General features: G+C 35.6%; 2 protein-coding genes across 2 annotated transcripts; one reads left to right on the forward strand and one right to left on the reverse strand.

Annotated features, from left to right (window-relative positions):
- Nucleotides 1-8741: 8741 nt before the first annotated feature.
- On the forward strand, nt 8742-15761 carry LOC110895573 (T-complex protein 1 subunit eta). Its single transcript, XM_022142895.2, has 14 exons — nt 8742-8865; nt 8969-9229; nt 10823-10948; nt 11048-11251; nt 11407-11576; nt 11652-11787; nt 12969-13085; nt 13199-13318; nt 13723-13821; nt 13940-14029; nt 14529-14616; nt 15103-15191; nt 15280-15354; nt 15465-15761. The coding sequence occupies exons 1-14, from the start codon at nt 8851-8853 to the stop codon at nt 15546-15548; spliced, it is 1674 nt and encodes a 557-aa protein (XP_021998587.1). The 5' UTR covers nt 8742-8850; the 3' UTR covers nt 15549-15761.
- On the reverse strand, nt 15713-22202 carry LOC110895574 (tyrosine-specific transport protein). Its single transcript, XM_022142896.2, has 14 exons — nt 21887-22202; nt 21785-21825; nt 20587-20679; nt 20326-20400; nt 19381-19430; nt 18981-19070; nt 18712-18768; nt 17781-17850; nt 17514-17615; nt 16969-17021; nt 16735-16879; nt 16562-16646; nt 16301-16429; nt 15713-16123 (listed from the first exon to the last, which is right to left on the reverse strand). Exons 1-14 carry the CDS (start codon nt 22146-22148, stop codon nt 15942-15944), a joined length of 1434 nt encoding a protein of 477 aa, XP_021998588.1. The 5' UTR covers nt 22149-22202; the 3' UTR covers nt 15713-15941.
- Between the last annotated feature and the right edge of the window lie 391 nt (nt 22203-22593).

Below are 22593 nucleotides of genomic sequence, written 5' to 3' on the forward strand. Positions count from 1 at the left end.
ATGAAGGAGAACTGCCAAGCTGAAGGAGACAAATACATCATGTATCCTAGATTCATCATGATGATATTAAATGACAAAATCAAAGATCTTCCAAAGGACAGTGAGGATGTGATGGAGATGAGCATTGTAAATAAGGTCACAATTGGTAGAATTACAAAAGATAAGGATGTGAAGACCAAGCAGATGATATGCAGAATAAAGAATAAAGAGTATGTTGCTCCTGAAAACGATAAGTGGAGGCATGACAATAGTGATTCAGACAATGAAGACACAAAGATGAATGAAATGGTTGAGAAAAAGACTAGGTGGTGGTGCATCAGAGACGGAAAAAGAAAAAGGACACCTAAGTCATCCCCTGCGGTTGTTATTCCGAAAGATGGAGAAAGGGGTATAGTGAAAGGGGGAGCATTAAGACAATTAGATCATATATGTTTTAAATGTTACTAATCTCGTTGTCTATGTTTGTCTTGTAGGGTCTTCTGGAGAGCCACAGCAGAGGCTAGTTGATGAAACAGTTTTAGAGCCATCTGTGGTGATTGAACAAGGAGCAGAGATATTAAAGCAATCTTTGGAAAGTTACTTGAAAAAGAATGAAGAGGTTGCAGCACAACAAGCTCAAGAAATAAGTGCTCATGCTGAAAAAGCTTCAAGAGTTGAACCAGAAACAGAAGCTCATAATAGTTCCAGTGATGAAGATTCTGAAGCCACTCAATCTGATTCTGAATTGATTCCTGAAACTCTTGGAAGAGGAAAAGCTCAATTAAAGAAAAGACCTTCAAAGAAACAAAAGGGATCAGATGAAGAAGATTCTCCATATGATCCTGAAAAATCAAAGAAGCAAAGAAAGAAAAGAAAAGCAGCTCCAGTTGGAATAATTCCAAGAAATGTTAGGGCGAAGAAGTCGGGAGCTGAGTCTCAAAAAGACAAAGATGGAAAGAAAGCTCAACATGTTCAGAAAGAAAAGACTCCTATTGTTGATATTCCTGAGTCATCGCATCAGAAAGAAGATTTTAACTTTGATTTTGATAACCTTGGTCCTGCTACTGGTATTTTCTCAGAAGATCTTCCAGGTGAAAGTGATATGTTCAATGATAAAGCTGTCAAAGAACTAATTCAAAGGGTGAACAAGTTGGAAAAAGAAAAGGCAAAAGCAGAATTGGAATGCAATATTCTGAAGAACCAAGTTGATGATTTGATGAAAGCTCATGATAAAATCGTTGCAGCATTGATAGAAAAAGAGAAAAGAATGAACAAAATAAAGGATGATATCGATGATAGTTCTAAAATGTTTGAATTGTTGACACTTGAGATATCTACCTTGAATGCCAAGATAAAGGAACTAGAGAATGTGAACCAAACTTTAAATCAGCTTCTCAGTGAAATGAGTGAAGCTTCTTCAAATGAGATGAAGGCTATAAAGTTGGAAATGGAAGCTATGAAGGCTGACAAAGTGATGAAAGATCAACAACTTCAAATGCTAGTTGCTGTAGTTGAAAGTCATCTAAAAATAAACATTCATGCTGCATTCGAAGAGATTGATGTGATAAAGGCAAATGAAAGAAGAATGGAGCGAGAACGTCATTTAGCTGAAGAAGCAACCCAAAAGAACAAAGGTGTGGTTGAAGAGGTTGAAGTGGTTAATGGATCTTCGAGTCAACTTGATGCTGGTGGTTCTTCTTCACAACCAGATGTTGATATGATTGAAGTTGTTGAAGTTCAAGAATAAGTTGAAGATGATCAAGAGATGGTTGAAGCTGAAGAGCCTCGTGAACCAGAATTCTTAATTGTTGGTGAGCCTATCGAGCCTCTTGATGTTAATAATGTTCTTCGAAGGGTTGAAGTTATTCAGAGAAAGAGAAAAGCAAGGGAAGTTCTGCTACTTGAGTGGAAGACAGACAAATTTGTGCTGGTTGGTGATGCTTACCCTCTGCCATACAATTCAAAAAAAGTGGCCAAGTTGTTAAAATTTCTTGATCTGAAAAGGAAGGGAAGGATAGCTCGTGGTGAGATTGTGGATGAAGAATCAGATATAGAGATGTTTGGAGATGAAGATGTGTAACGCCCTAACACATTTTAACCTAATATTCGCAGCGGAAAACGCATATGTAAAATTTCTTTCATGATACTCTTCAATTCACTTAAATACATTAATCTCTTTTTATAAATTAATCCAAAAACTAACATACATGTCTCAATTATGTGACTACGTACACACCCACATACAATCCGTGTCTTGACTCGATCTCCGACCGCGTACACTTCTAGATGAAACATCCCAACATGTATAGCCTGCAGTCACCACATTCAAACACATTATTAGCAACCGGTGACATAATACAAAAATCTTAACACGAGCATAATAGCGCGTCAACATATCATGCTTTTTCTTATACTAGCCCCTTTATCCATCCATTCGATTACTCGCATCGGATTGTGGAGTCAACCTTCACTTCCTTTGTTAACATGCCTACACTTCATATTAATTCTCAATAGAAAAACGATTAGTACATTAGCTTCCGTTTATATGAATATGTCCTAAAATACACATAACTCATCTTATTCATTCAAACATAAATTTCATTATGTAGGTTCCCTTTCTTACCCAAACCTAATCGAATCTCTTTCTTAACCACTTCCAACCCATTCCATTAACACTTAACTTAGTAATAGCATAACTTCCAACCCATTCCATTAACACTCGACTTAGTAATAGCATATATCCATATCTTCTTACATGGCATTCAACAATTAACGTATAACATAAATTCATAACCAAACTAAAGGGGTAAGTTCGGAGTTCACTTACCTTGCACGTCCGTATTCTCGTTCGCTTACTTGATTGAGTCCTCTTAGCCCGTTAGCCTTCAAAGCTCCCAACCATCTTGACATGATTCCTATACACTCGTGTCATTACATTCACATTCTTATTAGCATATATGCTCATACATATGAACAACCATATCAAATTCACGTCTAACATACGACCCACTTGAAACATACTCCACATCATTAATTCATTTAAACAAGCATAAGGTATACTCGACATCATCCCTACATAATCTTCACATGAACTATATATGTTTACCTATTACTTGCATACAATTTCACTTATTATTGTCTTTTAGACATTTTATCAAACACTTGGCGTGCGTACTACTTCCTAAGCATAATGTACAAGTTCTTTAAGCATGTTCTTCCTTATTTCATCTTATGAACTATCACATTCAAACAAAATCTCATAATCATAAATTTCACTTCAAGTTTAACTATCTTAGTCTATCATGCAACACCTTATACAACACAAAATTACACTATAGCATCATCAAGTTCATCATGATCATCATCTTCACACTCATGCAATGGGTTTCATTCTAAATCACCCAATTACTTGAAATTACTCATAACACAAGTTCTATTTGGTGTTTCTAACACCTCTACATGCTTAATTTCATACAATTTCATGGATTGATTATAACCCACTTCAAACAAGGTCACCAAATCTAAGTTTTAAGACATACCTTATGATCCCCTTGTGAAGGTGATCGTTAATTCACGTTCGGTTGTGAATTTGGGCTTCGTTTAGCCTTTCAATTTGGAGATTTTATGAAGTTTAGGGTTTTGGCTCCATGGGAGCTTTCCCTGCTCGTTCATGAACACACACGATGTGTGTGTATGTGTGTGTGTTGTTTTCTTTTAACACAACAACTTTCAGATTATCCCACTTTGGTCCCTCATGTTTCGTTTTAATTAAATAAGGCTTCAACTCTTCGCTTACTACTAACGAGACCAATAATCAACAAGGTTAATTATTCCTAGTAAATCCTCATTTTTCAGATTAACTTTTCTCATTAACGGTACCTTACCCGTTTCTTAATAGTAACCGGGTCTAAATTACCAAACCCGTTTTTTGGGGTGTTACAAGATGAGGAAGATGAAGATAAATATGATGACAAAACTGATGATAAGTCTGATAAAGATGATAAAGACAATGACGACAATGATCAAGGTGCTTCTGGATTGTTAATCAGGGATCCAGCTGTTCAAGAAAAGGTGAATGAGTTGATGAACAACGAAATCAATGAACAGGAGGATGAAGTTCAGAATGAAGCATCATCATCTGGAAAGCAACCTGTTGATCAGGTACTCCTCTCGAATCCTACTGTCATTTATTTAAATGCTCAACAACAAGGAGAGGTAGAGATTAGACGAACAAGGGCTGAAATGCTTGAGGAATTGGGGTTAGAAGATGGAAAGTTCAAGTTCGATATTGAAGATGAAATTCCTCAGTCTCCTGCAAAGGATTTTGAGCCTAGATACCCACATGAAGCAGATCATTATGACGAAGTAATTATTGAAGATGCGTCTGATTCAGAGGAAGATGGGATAGATTTTCACTATGAAGGGGAAGATGCTACATTTCCATCATTTGCAGAAATGTTTAAAGATAAAAATGAAGATGAGATCAGGAGAAAGATTGTTGAAAAGATTTCTACTGAAGATATTCCTGAACCAATTCCAAGAGAGATTTCTGCAGAAGAAAGAAAGAGATGGTTCAAGAATATGCCGAAGGAAAGAAAAACTCTCAGGGCTCTTCAATTTTCACACATAGCAAAAACCTTTCTTGGGGAGACATTCTGTCTTGGGGTTATTTAGAAGATCTTAAAGTTTATGCTATCAAACGGGAGCAGGGAGTTCAATATTTTGAGTTCTTAGCTGATATTGCTACTTTACCTTGGTGGGACGTAGATGAATCGGTGGTAACGAAGAACATTAAACAGTTCTACTACGGTCCAGAAGTACGTGAGCATGATCAAGAATTTTGGAACTACATCAAACTACAAGCATCAAATAATTATCCAGATTGGAAGCCACAATTCCCAAAGAAAATTGTTACTTACCTGGAAAACGGAGAAAAAGATATTACTTTGGATGTAAAGCCTCCCAGGTGTTTGAAGAATATGTCGCTCAGAGCTATTGAACAAGACTTTCATGATATATTTTTAGCATGGCTATACAATCCATCTACAGCTGAGGCAGTGATTTCTTTGTATGACAAGTCCACCGGAGAATCTCAAAAAATCTGTATCTTGGATCCTATGTGGCTGGTGAACTGTTCAAAGAAAGACATAGACTGTTTGTTTGTCAACAAGATAGTTTATGATAAGAAAGACAAAGAGATAGCTATGCAATATCAAGGAGTAGTAGATGTTTGTTTCGCCAAAGAAATCAATTCAGGAAGATACTGGAAGACGAAATGGAGAAATCTTGAAATTGATGAGTTCTTAAAGATTTACAAGAGAAGTCAAAGATCTCAAGAGATAGCTAAAAGAGCTGCAGAGCTGGGAAAAAGAAAACTGGGTTATGTGCCGCCTACTGATCAGACGCCAATCGAATCTGAAGAGAACAAGATACCAAAATGGGATCGAAAGCGTGATGGCGACCCAGAATATCGAAAATGGTGGATAACTGAGGGCAGACACAAAAGAAAAAGAATGTTAGAAGAAAGAGCAGAACAAAGAAGGCAAAAAGCTAAAGAAAGAAGACGCAACAGGAGGAAATAGAGACTATGTTGGAAGGAACTACAGCTACATCCGAGGGGGAGTCTGTTAGTGCAATAACGTCTGTAGCTTCCGTCAACATGTAGTCATATTTTGTATAGTTGTATATGTTTTGTATGTAAAGCAAGTCAGGATACGGCGAAGTTTTTGTTAAGTGCTATAGCTGCCAGCCGATCGGCTAGCCCAGCCGATCGGACAGCCTAACCAATCGAGTAGGCTGTTCGATCGGTTAGCATTGTCAGCCGATCGGCTAGCCCAGCCGATCGGCCAGCACTCTCATATCCTGACCTTGCCTATAAATAGCTGTTCGATCAGCTTATTTAGAACCTTTGACACTTTCACTTTCTAGCAACCTTATGTCTGTCTGAGTTCTCTCTGGTTCTTGTACACTTTCATATCATATCAATAGAATATCAGACGGTGATTCAGAGTAGAATTTTGTCTTCGTATATCTGCTATGTGATTATATGAATTCCGCGCATTGATCACTTACGATTCAACTACGTTTCCGAACAAGAAGATCCCATCCAAGGGACCAACATTTTCGCACTTTTTATTTGGTTTTGTATTAATGACTTTAATAACTAGTTTCTTATGTTGAAGGTGAAACTTCCTTATCATTTGTCCGTGGTGTCTTGGCGTTATTTTACTGTCTATATAAAATAAAAGATTTTCACCATTCATATCTCTACGGTCTATATAGAGATATGTTGGCTACCTGGTCGGGGGTTAAGGGAATGGTTTGGTAAGATTCTTGCCTTGTTCAGTGTATAGATCCTGCAAGGACCTGGGTCAAGCTTACTAGGACCTCCTTCAATACCCACTGGTATTGGATGGCGGGGGTGTGAATGGCTTGATCCCCTCATATGTAAACTACTATTAATATATTAACCCGGCTACTTGGGATTGTATCCCTGCTTACTCAAAACCACTTAGTCGAGGGTAACGTCACCTTCAAAAGAGGGACCTACCACATTACGCATTAATAACTTAATTAATTGTCTTCCAATATTCCGACCATTTGGGATTGTATCCTTGCTTACTCAAACCACTGGGTTGAGGGTAACGTCACCTTCAAAAGAGGGGCCTACTACTATAATTAAGATAATCTCTTAAAAAGTGCAAAAGTGCGAAAATCATCAAAGGTTACACTAAAGGCGAGTCGGATTCAAGTGATTCATCTTGTCTATCTGTTTTTATTTTATTTTATTTTTAGCTTTTTTTAGTTTTTATTTTCATGTTTAAAACCTTTTCTAAAATTTTGATTTGATTAGACGTTGAGGATAAACTGGTACTAAAAGCTCTTGTGTCCTTGGACGACCTCGGTATCTTACCAACGCTATACTACGCTCACGATGGATGCACTTGCCCATATGTGTGTTTAGTGTTAGTATAATATCGTGTTTTATAAATTTAAAACTTGACTAAAGTGTTAAAAAGGGCTTAAAATATCAATAAAATCATATAACACACTACGCACATCAGGGCCCAAAACTAAAAATAATCAATGGCCATCTTCTTCGAATCTGATTATCATCTTCGTCTCCAAGGTATGAATTATCCATTTTTTTCTTGATTTTGTTAAGTTTTATCGGTAATCGTTTGTTTGTTGTATATCGCAGCCGTTCATCTAGCCGTCGCTAGCTTCTACGTATTTTTGTGGATTTATACCAAGAAACTTGAATATGATGTTACAGCCTCTTTAATTCTTGCTAAAATGTCACATTTTGAGCAATGTGTCTCATTGTCAAGTTATATAAGGACATATATATGCTTAAATATCACACCTGAAGTGTCATGCTCCCTGAATCTCATTATCAAGTTATAAATGGTCTCATTGAGTATCATAAAGTTTAATATTATACACACCGCTTTCAGATCTCATAATGTACGTGTTCTTAAATCAGTATACATTTTTTCTATATTAGTTACTACGAAATGCGTGTTTACTATAGTTGTTATTTATATATCTTACTTTTAAATGCTGTCATTTTTAGCGTTTTTTAACGATAATACCATTTTGTTGTTTATAACTCGATGAATTAATAACGATTGTCGAATAAACAAAGCTAAAGTGTTTTACTTAACATCTCTTCATACTTTCGTTATGTGATAGATTATTTCACAAGAAGATTTACTTTGCATTCTACAAAATGTCGCAGATACGTAAAAGTACATTCGTATTGGTCAAGAATCTTCGCACACATAATATTAATGGTCAAACAAGGTTTATGAATCCATTTTTGATGTTATTGAATACTTTTGTTTTCAATGTATTTTTATGTATGTTACTAATAAATGTTTTTGTTCATATATTTTGTTTACGATAGGTACGGTGTTGTTGGATGACATGATATAATTGAAGCCGAACATATTTCGTTAAGGGATGATTGTTTTTTCAATTGGTCTAAAACGAATTCGAGGTTATTGGTTACGAAACTCCAGCAAGTAGAAGTATTGGAGTAATAGGCTTTCAATTTATATGTCAAACCAGAAAAACGTATTTCTTTCATTTATTTATCTTTTCGGTTTTGTTACGTATATAGTTTGATGCTTCGTTTTATTTTAATATTCAACCTCAGATTTCCATAATAAGTTCACGTGTATAGTTTCTTTATGATTAGTAACGTAATTTCTTTTCTAAAAGTAAGAAACATATCATTTTTCAATACCGCGAAATTCGCGGGTATTAGCACTAGTTATCTATCATATCTATCCAAAATTGAAAACGAGTAAGGTTTAAATTATTTAAAACGAGTAAGATATTTAATTTACATAAAACTATATAGCTAGTAGATTTTTTATTTAAAAATTCTATTTAAAAAAATACTGGTGCAACTAGTAGATTTTATGTTAAATAAGAAATTTAATAAAAAGATGAAAAAAATAGATTTTATGATAATTAAGAGATATAATAAGAATATAAAATAAAAAAATAAACAAATTTTATAAAATTGATTTAAACTTAAATAAAGTAGGTGTTAGTAGCCAAAGGTGTTATATTGATAAAATTAAAAAAATTGAAGGGTATTTTAGTAATTATATTGATAAAATTAACTAATTTTGGTGTCTGTGTTATAAAATTAAAACCATAAAACTGTTAAAAAAAGTTAGTACCCAAAAATAAAACCAGTTATAAACCATAGGGTACATTTGTGTAATTAACTCTTAAAAAAATTTTAGAAAAAAATGAAGGTACAAAAGCTTAACAAGTAACACCAGTGGTAGCGAAGCGAAGCCGATACACACACACACAGAAGCTAAACCCTAGGTCTCCTCCGCCGCACTCACAATGGCATCGATGATGGTAATGATTTCCACTCTCTTAACTAACACTAACTAAGTGTATATGTTATTAAGACTCTTGACTAACGAAATGCATAACTTGTTTTGAATAAACAAACAAACAGCAACCGCAGATCATACTGCTTAAAGAAGGCACAGACACTTCGCAAGGAAAACCGCAGCTAGTAAGCAACATCAACGCCTGTATGGCGGTGGCTGATGTGGTCCGTACAACCCTAGGTCCCAGAGGCATGGATAAATTGATCCACGATGACAAGGGCAACACCACTATTTCTAACGACGGCGCTACCATCATGAAGCTTCTTGATGTTGTTCATCCCGCCGCTAAGATCCTTGTTGATATTGCCAAGTCACAGGATTCAGAGGTAATTGTTTTTCTTGTTCATTACTGAGCCTGGATCTACTGAGTTTTGATCTTAGGGTCTGTTTGTTTACCTCTTAACGAGGCTCTTAATGGTTTAATAATGGTTTAGACGCACTTAATGGTTCAGACTGTTCGTTTCATGTCTGAATGGTTTAGACATTTGTCTCTGAATGGTTAAGATTTATACAAAGTCTGAATTGGTCAGACATTTGCCCCTGAATGGTTAAGCATTATACATGCTCTTAATGGTTCAGATCTATTACTGGTTCAACACTTAATGGTTCAGACCTGTTACTGGTACTGAACCATTCAGATGTTGCCAAACAGCCCCTTAGTTTATAAGTTCTAATGTTGGTACGATTTAGAGGTACATAACCCTAGTTAGTTATGTTAGTGTTTTTATGAACCACGGGATGCGCACTTTTTTATTTTCTATAGGTTTCTTACATCAGTTACCAAATATTCAGACACAATTATGCTTTTTTATATGCTTTAATATGTAAATTAACTACTTTTACAACCTATAAAGCCTGTTGTACAGCATCCTGCTGCACAGAAATATGTTATGTACGTGAGATGTTTGTTTTGAGATATTGTTTTTGTTTATTTAGCAAGTTTGACCTTTGTTTTGAGATATTGTTTTTGTGGATCTAGCGAGTTTGGATGTTGAATCATCACATGGTGTTGCAAAGATTGTTACTTTAAGATCTAATGTTATGCTAGGACTTAATCTTTATAGTAAATTTTTCATTTGGAAGTTAGTAAGTTTGTAAGGTGGATTGGTTATTGTTCTGGAATATTTGTCAATGTTTTCATGGTGTTGCAAAAGTTTACATTTTTTTGCTTTTAAATGAGTTATAATTCTAATCACATCTATGCTACTAACCTTCACATCAGGTTTTTTTATATAGTCACTTTATCAAAATTATAGAAAAAAAATATAAGGTTTTCTTTTATTTGTACTCTCCATTAAGATCTTTAAAATAGAGATAAGGTTTAGAGAACCTACAAATACACTAGTTCTTTAAGTATTAAGAGCATTCACATCCCACCCTCTATAATAGAGAACACTTTAAAGAAAACAAAAGCAAATCTTTATATTTAGAGGCTCAAAACCAAGCCTCTATAATTTATTGTGAGTGTATAAGAAAGAGAAAAATAATAAAATAAGTGTTTGTGAGTATGATAAAGCTAGAGATGGAGAATGAGATGTGTGAGGTTACTCTTTATGACTCACTATTTATCTCTAAATATGTTTTTGTGAGTGTATGAAACCGAGGATAAACAATAAAATAAGTGTTTGTGAGTAAGATAGAAATCGAGATAGAGAATCTGATGTGAGAGGTTGTTAAAAATAAACAAAGTTTAGAGAAAAATGTGTATTTTAGTTAAATTATAGTGGTAGAGATTGAGACCCACTGTGAATAATGTGATGTTTATTATTATTACTGTTATTATTTTTTTAAATTGTTTTGAGAAAGTGGACGTCTTACGTTTTGGTGTTTGTACATGACTATATTATGCTTCACCCATATCAACATCGATGAATATTCAGTTGCTACTTCAAAATATAATATTTGCTTATATGGGTTAGGTTGGTGATGGAACGACTACTGTAGTTCTCCTTGCCGGTGAGTTCTTGAGAGAGGCCAAGCCATTCATTGAAGATGGCGTTCATCCTCAAAATCTGATACGAAGTTACCGAATTGCTTCTAACATGGTATGTATCACGAGTGCTTTCTGCATCACATCTTACGTTTAAAAATATGTATCTGTATTTGATTAAAGATTTGGCTTGTAAATTTAAAATCAATAACAGGCAATTCAAAAGATTAAAGAATTAGCTGTAAGCATAGAGGGAAAAAGTTTAGATGAAAAGAGAAGCTTATTAGCAAAGTGTGCTGCTACAACACTCTCGTCGAAGCTAATTGGAGGGGAGAAGGACTTTTTTGCAACAATGGTTGTGGATGCCGTCATTGCAATTGGAAGTGATGACAGATTGAACATGATTGGAATAAAAAAGGTATGTATGCTTAACATTTGACTTTAAATGCCTTTAATTTTCCTTGGCTCATGATTAAACTGATCGTTGAAGTAATGGTTCTTATTTATCGATGGTTTAAGTATGACAGTAGATTATGTAAAACTTAACTCTGTAATTTGAGTTCCTTTTTGTAGGTTCCTGGTGGTACAATGCGGGATTCATTTCTCGTCAATGGTGTCGCGTTTAAAAAGACCTTTTCATATGCTGGGTTTGAGCAGCAACCCAAAAAGTTCTTAAATCCAAAGATATTACTATTGAACATTGAACTGGAACTAAAATCAGAAAAAGAAAATGCTGAGATAAGGTAGATAGTTTGTTATTCGTCTTGCTTATTATCTTGTTTTGTGGACTTGTTTAATTATGTCGTGTCATTTTACAGGCTTTCAGATCCACTGCAATACCAGTCCATAGTTGACGCAGAATGGAATATCATATACGACAAGTTGGATAAATGTGTAACGAGTGGCGCAAAAATTGTTTTGTCACGTCTGGCTATTGGTGATCTGGCAACACAGGTAGTGGAACTTTAATATTTTTCTTCTGCAAATGGAACTCAATTCTTCAATTAATAAATTTGTTGTCATATCTCGAAGTTCAAACCATAGTTATTAAAGGCGCTAGGCGCACTCAAGGCGCATAGGCCTTGCCTGGGGCCTAGGCGCAAGCATGGTTTAAAAAACGCTCGAGGCGTGCGTTTTGAGGTACGCTTCGAGGCGAAACGTCAATAAATCGAATCAGAGGCGGCGCCTCATTGCTTGTTTTTATATGTACGCCTCAAAGGTATGAGGCGGACGTTTCTTGTCGAGACGGAACGGAAATTAAGAGGCGTACATGTTATTTTAGGCGAGAGTAATTAGGGTTTTATAGGGTTACCGGATTCTGAAAGAGGCTGGACGAAGTACAGAGGTAGATTAAAGATAGAGACGTACCTGGCTTGTAGGGAATAGTGACGAAGAAAAATTAGGGTTTCAGGAATGGAGAAGATGATGGAGGCGTAACTCTTTTAGGGTTACTGAAAAAAGGACGGCTCTTTTATTCATTCCATTTACAAAAACTTACATTAGGACCCTTAAACATTAAACTTTTATCATATTTAACCCAAAACATTTCTCACAAGTTTATTTACATTAGGAAAGTTATATGTTTTACGTTTAGTATTTTATTTTTAATAGATATATAATTTTTATATTTATTTTTTAATTCCGCCTCGGTTCGCCTCGAAACTCGTTTCCGTTTTTTTAAACCTTGGGCGCAAGGCGCAAAAAAGAGAGGGCCTGAGAAAAAAAGAACCCACAATGGAAAAAATTAAAAATATTACATGTATTAGAAAATTAATACTATTTTTTAAATAAAATAAACAAAAGCTATTATATAAAAAACATTTAATATCATCTTTTTAGTACCAAAAGTTGTAAAATATTAGTGTAGAAAAGTAGTTTTCCATGGAAAAAAGTAGAAATCTGGCTGGAATCTTGCTATAACTTAGAGAATTTGGCGGGAAACTCTCCGGGATCTTTGAATCTTGCCGAAATATGAGCCTGAACCATCACCTAGAGAATTAAAGCGCAATTGCCTGGACTTAAAGCGCCATTGCCTCGCCTAGCTTGGAAAATGGGCCTAGGCACAAGAGGCGATGGCTTTTAACAACTATGGTTCAAACACCTAACTCGGGTGACATGATGTCTTTGTGAATCAGTATTTTGCAGACAGAGATATATTCTGCGCTGGCCGAGTTGCTGAAGATGATCTGCATCGTGTTGCAGCTGCTACTGGAGGGACTGTACAGACATCGGTCAACAATGTTATAGATGAGGTCATATGCTTGTATTTTGTTTTTATTAAAAGTTGAACTCATTTTTCTAGACATGAGTTGGTCCTTCTGTTATTTTCTCTACTAAATATTTCACTACTTTTTGTACATGAAAGGTTCTTGGGACTTGTGAGATTTTTGAGGAAAAACAAGTTGGAAATGAACGGTTCAACATATTTAACGGTTGTCCTTCTGGGCAGACAGCTACTATTGTTCTTCGTGGTGGAGCTGATCAGGTAGATTCTTCTTGCATTATTTTTAATTCAGTTTAACATTGTGTTCCAGAGTTCACTAATGGAAGGAAAGGAAAAGAAAAGAAATAAAAAGAAAGTAAAAATATTTTGTGTTCCAGAGTTTCATTTAAGGAAGGAAAAGAAGGGAAAATAAACATGTCGTGTTCCCGAGTTTCATTTAAGGAAGGAAAACTAGGCTAAATTCTTTAGTTTTTCTTTCCTTCCGATTTGGGAGGAAATGGTGGGAAAGACATCTTTTTTTTTTTCCTTTCTCACTTTTACTTTCTTTTCTTTTCCCTCGTTAAGTTAACTCGGGAACAGAGCGTAATTTTATGGTATTTTTGACCAGGCAAAGGTAAATATTGTGTATTCTTTGTTGGATATGAACTTAACTTTGTATGTAATAGTTTATTGAGGAAGCTGAGCGGAGTTTACATGATGCAATCATGATTGTGAGGAGGGCGATGAAGAATTCCACAGTGGTTGCTGGTGGGGGTGCAATAGATGTATGTATATATGTTTTGTCTCTACTCTTTTAGACTTTTTATAAAATGTTTTAGATTTTCAATTCGATCAGTTGTGGTCTTAGTAAAATAATATATGTATTTTATTATACAACTGTAGATGGAGATAAGCCGGTACCTGTGGCAACATGCACGCAATATAGCTGGAAAGTCCCAGCTGTTTATAAATTCGTTTGCTAAAGCACTTGAGGTAACTATTATTTTCTTTGTTTTTGGATATCAACTTACTAACACTAGTTTTTTAGTTTACTTATTATTATTAGCCTGTGCTACTAGTGTTAGTTCATCATATTACTTAAAACCAACTATATTAACTATACTTATTTATGTTTATGACATTTCTACCCTTCTCTTGCATTAGTATTTGAGAGTTTAGAGTGTATGGAGAAAGGGAAGGGTAATGATTGGGTAAATATGAAACTTCAAGTATTTTGATCAATTATATTATGTGGGAGAATATGATATATGCAAGTTTTCAGGGATATATCATATATATGAAGGGGATGGATCATGAGAAAACTAGTTTAAATGAGAAAACCAAAAAACTAACTAAAAAAGCCTAAAAAACATACCAATTTTTTTTCCACAATTTTTTTTAATAAAAAAATCGCTATTTTTATATATGGAAAAAAAATTTCAAATTTTTTTTCTTGTACTGCACATGTGCACTAATGGGAAATGATGTACAGGTTATTCCACGACAACTTTGTGATAATGCTGGATTCGATGCAACTGATGTACTCAACAAACTGAGGCAAAAACACGCCCTTCCTTCTGGTTGGTCTTCTGCATTTGCTATGTATTTTGTTTACTCATTCAAGTTTTATGGTTAATTTTTACAGAGTTACTTGATCTGGATGTTAAATCCAGGGTCTTGAAAAGTGCGTGTGAGGTTTTAGTTTCATTTTTAATGAATAATCTAATATTAGTATTTATGTTTTTTAAAGATTTTTTACACTTTATTGAAGAGTATTTTATCAGTTTAATTATTCTTTGCTGTTAAGTCATGTTAAAAAAATAAAAAAGGAGGGATTAATTTATTTAAGTTATTTAGAGCTTAAAAAACAATAAAATGAAAATTAAGAGGTAAAAATGATCTTGACAATAAGTGTGCCTCGAATACATTTTATAAATTAAGAGGGATTAATTTATTTGTTCCGCACAGGCTTATGCTTTTTAAAATATAGATTACATGATCTGTCCAAGCACAGGAAACATGAGTTCACTAGTCTGCCTTTATATATAATTGTCATGTATAAACAGGTGAGGGTGCTCTTTATGGAGTAGACATCAACACAGGTGGAATTTGCGACTCCTTCGCCAATTTTGTGTGGGAGCCAGCACTGGTGAAGGTAATAATAACGGTTATTTGTCGTCACTGATTTTGTATACATACACATGGTGTGGGAAGTTATCTTACTTGATTGATGTTTACTACAGGTGAATGCTATAAATGCTGCAACAGAGGCAGCATGTCTTATCTTAAGTGTTGATGAAACAGTGAAGAACCCAAAGGTAATAATATTTTATTTGTGTATGCAGTTTTTTGTTCGAACGTTTCTTTATTGGCATGTTAATGATGGAAGGATATAATCCACTAAAGATGGTCTCTGTTTGCATTGCAGTCGGAGAGTGCGCAAGGAGAGGCTGCTGGGGGCATGGGCAGAGGACGTGGCGCTGGACGCGGAAGAGGGATGCGCAGACGTTAAGCGTTTTGTTTCTTGTTTTGGTTTGATTTTGATATTTGTGTGAACGAGATAACTTTGTTTGGTGCTTGTGGGACTTGCTTTTTGTAGCAATAGGATCAATTTAAATGTATGGATTATCGAATAGTTGATAACAAAATCTTGTTTCAGTTATAAACTTACGTGGAGGGATTAAAAGCTACAACAGTATTATCCTCGCGAATACTGTTTATTTTACAGTTTGACCTTAATACAACAAGTAGGGGAGCATTTTGATGTTTTTGGGTGGGTTTCGCCCACATGTTGACGTATTATAATACATCCAATTTTTAAGTAGTAACGAAATGTGGTGTTCCTATACAACATAAATGTGTGATGGGTCTCCTGAGATTCCAACTACGCAAAGTTTTAACAGTTTCATTTGTGCATGAAGCTGTCAAGTAGTTCCGAAACAATAACATATCCTGCACCTCCAATTACTAGTGAAAGGGTGAACCTGCCTCCAGGTACAAGCTCTGGGATATTTGAGGACAAAGAGGAACTCGAGTATCTATCGGACCAGGCCATTGCAGCAGGAAGAACGCCGAACAGCACCAGAACTATACAAGCACAAACGTAAGCTGTTATTTACCAGCTGGTAAAAAGAACAATATAATAGAGGTGGCCATTTTATTAAAAAGAATTAGCTTATTATTGTAATAAAGTAGCCTTTGTAATCACACTCGACACACTAATTATCGAGGTTGGATATGAAACATAAACAATAAAAGACGTACCCCCATAAGTTCCAGCAAAATCCAGTGCTTTGAAAAAGATATCAGGGTCTAGCAATGACAGTATTAGCGGCGGAAACACCGTGAGGATGTAAGGCAGCGGTCTGTTTTTATCAGATGGTAGTTTCAGCACTTCAAAACATGAAAACAGACGTAAATGAATACATGATAAATTACACGAGTAATTTATATTTAAAACAGTTATGGTATTTTGAACAAGAAGATACCATTAATTAATTATATAATAGGCAAGAAGAAACTCACAGTCAGAGAGGAAGTCGGAGAGGCCCAAAACAAATCCAATGTAAGAAGTTGCAATGGCAAGGAGCGAAAACGCTCCAACAATAGGCTGCACAACATCATTTTTAAATCGAGGTTTCAAATATCCAAATCTTGACGTATGTTCCGTATAAATTAATGTCAAAACAAATACCGACCCCGACAACTCCATTTGTAGCTTGCAATGCCTGCAGTGGGTCAGCAATCTTATCTGTGCCTGTTGTTTCAATCGTACCAAGAATGACAGCATTCCAGATAAGAAAGAGACCAAGGGGTATAGCAGTGCCTAAAATAATCGAACTCCTGCAGATGTTCATCTAATTCAAATAATTATACAAACCGACAAATTTATGTGTTGTAATTTTGTATAGGTTTCCATAATGTGTTGTCACCTTATTTTTGGCAGGTCTCCTTCCAAATTCGTACAAAGAACAGGCACTACATTCTGAAGTGAACAAAACTACTTATAGTCAGTCACATGCATAGTTGTTAATAGCGGTCGCTACGCTCGCTATAACGAATAGCGGAGCGAAGCGGGACCTTCCTGCTATAAGGTTTTTAGCACCTAAAAAGCAATGAAATAGCGATAAAATAGGTTTTTTCTTTTTATCTTTTTAATAAATACAAGTATATACTGAAAATAAGCGTGTATATTAGTGTTTTTTGTTACAGGATTGAAATAAGAAGCGACATTCTACCATATTTACAGGATTTTTTTTTTTTTTTTTTTTTATAAAATATGCATATAAAATATTTTTTTTTTAAATTTTCTTCTAGTGTATCGCTATTTATAAAATAGCGCCCGCTATCGCTACATAGCGTATAGGTAGCTTGTCGCTATTTACCACTATTCTCTATTAACAACTATGGTCATGTGCATCATGGAACAACACCTATGTCTATAAACGTAATAATGTAACGAAACCATAATTGTTACCTGATAAACAAAGGAGAGTGCTATTATAGGTATACTAGCGGGAATAGCTTGCAAGTTAGTTTTCAATAGAGCATCCCAGTGCAAATCCCTGCCCGCAGCTGCCTGAAAATAGAATATAGCTCATGCATTAATCAATATATATAAATGGAATGTGTTCTGCATAGTCTTTATACTTTTTTCCTCATCATTGACAAACACATCAACAAAGTATGAAAAGTGTAATCACGAGCTAGCAGAATTCTCATCAGTGCAAGTTACGATAATTACCACCAACGCTGCAAAAGAAATTATGATGCCCAAAACTAGTACTCCATTGACTGCACCAATAAGCTGCTGGCTACATTAAAGATAAGAAGTTTCAGTCACTTGCATAATAATAGCATAGCAAACTAGGGGAAGGTTCATTGTGGAACACTAAAAAAGTGGGGAATAGCGGGGAACCGACTCAAACGAACTCCAATTGGACTCATTCCAGCGGCGTTGGAACCGGCTCGTCGAACCCTAACTAAGATCTCTTAACCCTAAACCCTAAATCCTAACTCCTAAAATCTAAACCCTAAAGCTAAAAAATAAGGCTAAAACCTAAGCTAAACCGTAAAATCTAAACTATAAACCCTAAAAGCTAAACCCTAAAGGCTAAACCTAAAGCTAAACCCTAAAAGCCAAACCCTAATATATTTAGGGTTTAGGGGTTATGATTTAGGGTTTAGGGTTAAGAGATCCTAGTTAGGGTTCAACGAGCCGGTTCCAACGCCGCTGGAATGAGTCCAATCGGAGTTCGTTTGAGTCGGTTCCCCACTGTTCTCCATTTTTTTAGTGTTCCCCAATGAACCTCACACTAGCAAACTAATATATAAAGATGCCAGAAGACATTAAGAAACAGTATATTAATTAGAGTAGGTAAGGCTTTTAGTGTTCTTTGGTGATTCCATCTTAAATGTAATCATTTCGGAATCGCCACACCAATGTCTTCGGCTTTCTGTTAGTCTCATCTGATAATTAACATTGTCATCACTCTAAGATGATAACTTAGTGCAATACCCAAGGTCCCAAGTGCATGAGGATTTTGTGTTATTTTCTAACAGCAAATTTAAATGTTGAAAAATATGATTACAGAAAAAATCAAAGATGATTTGGTTCAGATGTATTGTAATTTGTACATAGATGCAAAAAGGAGACATATATAGGAGATAAGCACCTTCCAAAGTAGCAAATGCTGCCGAAGAGAAGTGAAAACAGCAAAGCACATTCCCATCTGCAGATATCAAGTTTTTATACAGATAATTCAACAACACTCAAAAAGGATATGTGACATGTAGCAAGTGAATACGTAGATACTCATGCACATCGAAGCTACATGCTAACAATTATGCATGAATAGCATGGTCTGTCCAAAGATTAGGGATCACATCGAAAAGCATGAATATGAGATGCTTGCAAATTTGTTTACTATAGTTTAAATCATACACTGGAATGCCAAGGATATCCGTTAAGATGTCTGATGAACGAGCCACATAGGCAACAAGGAGAGCGTAATGTATAAAAATATATGACCAGCTGCAATAAGAGAGAGGGACTGTTACAATAGTAATACTTACTTCATCAGGTGAAACCAGTCAACTTTGGTACTAAAATGTGTGTTTTTAATTAAATATCATTCGTTATTCGTGTTATGAATTTACATCGAGATAGTTGGTAAACGGGCAACAAGCTGCGCCACTACCCCAAAATACTTATTTTTATGTTCCATATGATACAACTTGACCATCATAATAAGGCATTAGACATGTAAAAGAACCATATCGTCTGACGGGTATATTCTACGCAACACAAGTAATTACAAAAATTGGATATTTGATCATCTTACCAAGCAATCTGAACTCCAACTGCCCCAAGAGTTCTTGTAGCCATTGATACCTGAATAATGTGCATGCAAATATTGATGAAACAAATATCGTTTTTATTCTGTCACCAAGAGACCTTTGGCTCCACAACGCCAAATTTACCAATGTGATATCGAGATGGAATATTCATGCCTAATAAGTTGTAGTTGCATGTGTGTTTTACCTAAACAAGGTATTTGCTCCTTCTCTTGGAACGTTAAATGGATCCCTTTTAAACAATTTAGTTGGGAAATTGGCCTGTAATAATCCCGCCTAGACCTTATAGGCCATTAATAATCCCACCTCAGAATATTCCCACCTCAGAAATTCTGGCTTATAGACATCGTATTTATTTGTTTGCTCGACATTACCCTAGACCTTATTGGCCATTAATAATCCCACCTCAGAATATTCCCCCCACCAGTCCCACCTTTCACCTATTTTTCCTACAATGATACCCCGTTAAAAAAACTTAATGGAGTTAAGCTTTTTTTCCAAATTACAAACGAGCACCGTTTCGAGGCAAGTTTTACATCAATGGACTCGTATCGTCGTTTCGAGAATATTCTGAGGTGGGATTATTAATGGCCAATAGTTTGAGTACTTGAAGTGCAAGCAAGTGTATTATAAGCCTATTAGTCTCAGGGTAATGTCGAGCAAACAAATAAATACGATGTCTATAAGCCAGAATTTCCAAATAGAGTAAGAATTCACACGTTATGTTTCATTGTACGCCAACGTTTATCATTGACAAGTAACGTACGGTTAAAAAATAGCTTATGAGTTGCAACCTCGGATTCAATTGATCACAAACTGAGTTAAGAGTCTCAGATTGAAAGACCAAACTAATAAGCATCATCGTCAGACAATTTCATGGTTCATATCTATTGAGAATGAACTAATTGTAACATAAATATGGTTGAAATTACCGATGATACTCCACCAGAGCCTAGCTCGCACATCGTCTTTACATTAACTTCAGCTATTAGCAAGCCAGTCACAACCTGCAGAACACCAATGTCAATTATATACAGAAACTTACTTTCAGGAGATCGCGGAATAAACGAAACAGAATGTTAAATGTCAATTAGATATACAAAATGCAATATTACTAACCAACGTAATTTTACAATTATACTAAGGAGCAAAAAAATATATCTGTTGAGAAACCAGAAAATGTGACTGAATACCATATAAATCCAACAAAGAATGCAGGTGACTGCAGCCGCCAGAAACCCAGATTCCTGAGTAACTGCAGGAATAGCAAGAATTCCTGCACCAACCTGTTTACACAAAAAACTAGCTTCACAATCATTAAAAAAAAAAAAGAAAGAAAGATATGCCCGAAATCAAGTGCATCAAATGAACTCAGGAATTCTGTGTATATGTTAATATTAAGAGTAAATTACAAAAATCGTCCTTTATGTATGTCACTTATTGCAAACTTTGTTCTTTATCTTCAATAATTACAGAAAACGTACTCGATGTTTGCAAACCCTTGCAAGTTATGTCCTTTAGCCCTAAACTCAGTTAATTTTTTGTGGTTAAATCTGACCAAATAGACCCCACATGAGGGTATTTTGGTCATTTTACTCTCATGTGGGGTCCATTTGGTTAGATTTAACCACAAAAATACCCTCATGTGGGGTCCATTTGGTCAGATTTAACCACAAAAAAATTAACTGAGTTAGGGCTAAAGGACATAACTTGCAAGGGTTTGCAAACATCGAGTACGTTTTCTGTAATTATTGAAGACAAAGGACACAGTGTGCAATAAGTGACATACATAAAGGACGATTTTTGTAATTTACTCTAATATTAACAAACTAAGAGTTGGTGAAGTAGTAAAGAAACTAATATTGTCACTCATATTTTGTCTAGTTGTCATGATCAGCTCTATAGCAAATAGGAGACTGTACCCGATTAGTTTCCTTGTATTTATAAAAACTCATCAAAATACAATATTTACTCGTGACCTTACGATTTCAATAGCCCCGACATCATCCTAATTGTTGCAAGTCATACATAGAATATTCAAAAACTCTGCTCAAAGAAGATAATCATGGCATAAAAAATAAGGCCAAACCATGGTTGTAAAAATGGCGCCCAACCGACTGATCACTAGTCGGAGGTTCACCGAGTAATTTTCATCTAATCGGCCAATTAACCGCTAGGTGGTCAATCGGCCAAAACCTGTAAATTCCGGAAATTAATCCTTTCTACTACAGTACATATAAAATCCCCATCCGATAAACTTAAAACATGTCTACTTCAAAGTACATATAAAATCCCCATCCGATAAATCCCTGATTCCACCGGGGCTGGACATACTTTGAATTGGACTAGCATTCATTATCATCTACATATGGAAGTAGAAAGAGAGATTACAGTGGTTCCAGCAACGAGAAGAACCGAACCGGTGACGCTTCCTGGAGAGAACCATGTATAAGTTATGGTGAAATGAGATGAAGTAAATTTGAGAGTGTATACCAGGTTCCCGTTGAAGAGTAGCTCGATTAAGGTTCGAAAACAGCCTCTGGAATTGAATTTCTTCATCGTTGGGTGGAGGCTGCGGCTGCTGTTGAGAGGAGAAGCGTCTGAACTTGATTACTCCGGTTGATGGAGTGGTTGGAAATGATGCATTGTTGTAATGGCACTGGCGATGAAGACGTGGATAGGAAGGTGAAAACCCCAAAGGATTGTGATAAGATAAGATGTCAGGGCGGGAAACTAAGCAAGAAGATCCGATCATGGTGGAGGTCCTTCTATCCTCATCAAAGAGTGTTTGTTTGGATGACAACCTTTTCCCTTAACTATCATAACGCCTGCTTTACCCGTTAACTTTTCCGGTTAAGGGCATGTTTGGGTAAGCTTTTTGAAACAACTTATTGACTTATTGGCTTTTTGAAAAGTCATAAGCTCTAAAATGATGTTTGGCAAAGAGGGTGTATGTGAGGGGGAAAAGCCAATAAGTCAATAAGTCACAAAATTCTGACTTTTCCAAGAAGCCAATAAGTCAATAAGTTGTTTCAATAAGCTTACCCAAACATGCCCTAAGTCAGATAAAACTCACCAAATTCTCATTCTCATTTTCTCAACATATACAAAAACAAGTTCCTTATACTAGGGGAGTGGGACATCCTTTTGATGGGGCGTCTTGCAATATGTGGCGTCACGTCAGATCAGAGGATTTTGGG

The sequence above is a fragment of the Helianthus annuus genome, chromosome 12 (assembly GCF_002127325.2).
Source record: "Helianthus annuus cultivar XRQ/B chromosome 12, HanXRQr2.0-SUNRISE, whole genome shotgun sequence".
In the NCBI taxonomy this organism is placed as follows: domain Eukaryota; kingdom Viridiplantae; phylum Streptophyta; class Magnoliopsida; order Asterales; family Asteraceae; genus Helianthus; species Helianthus annuus.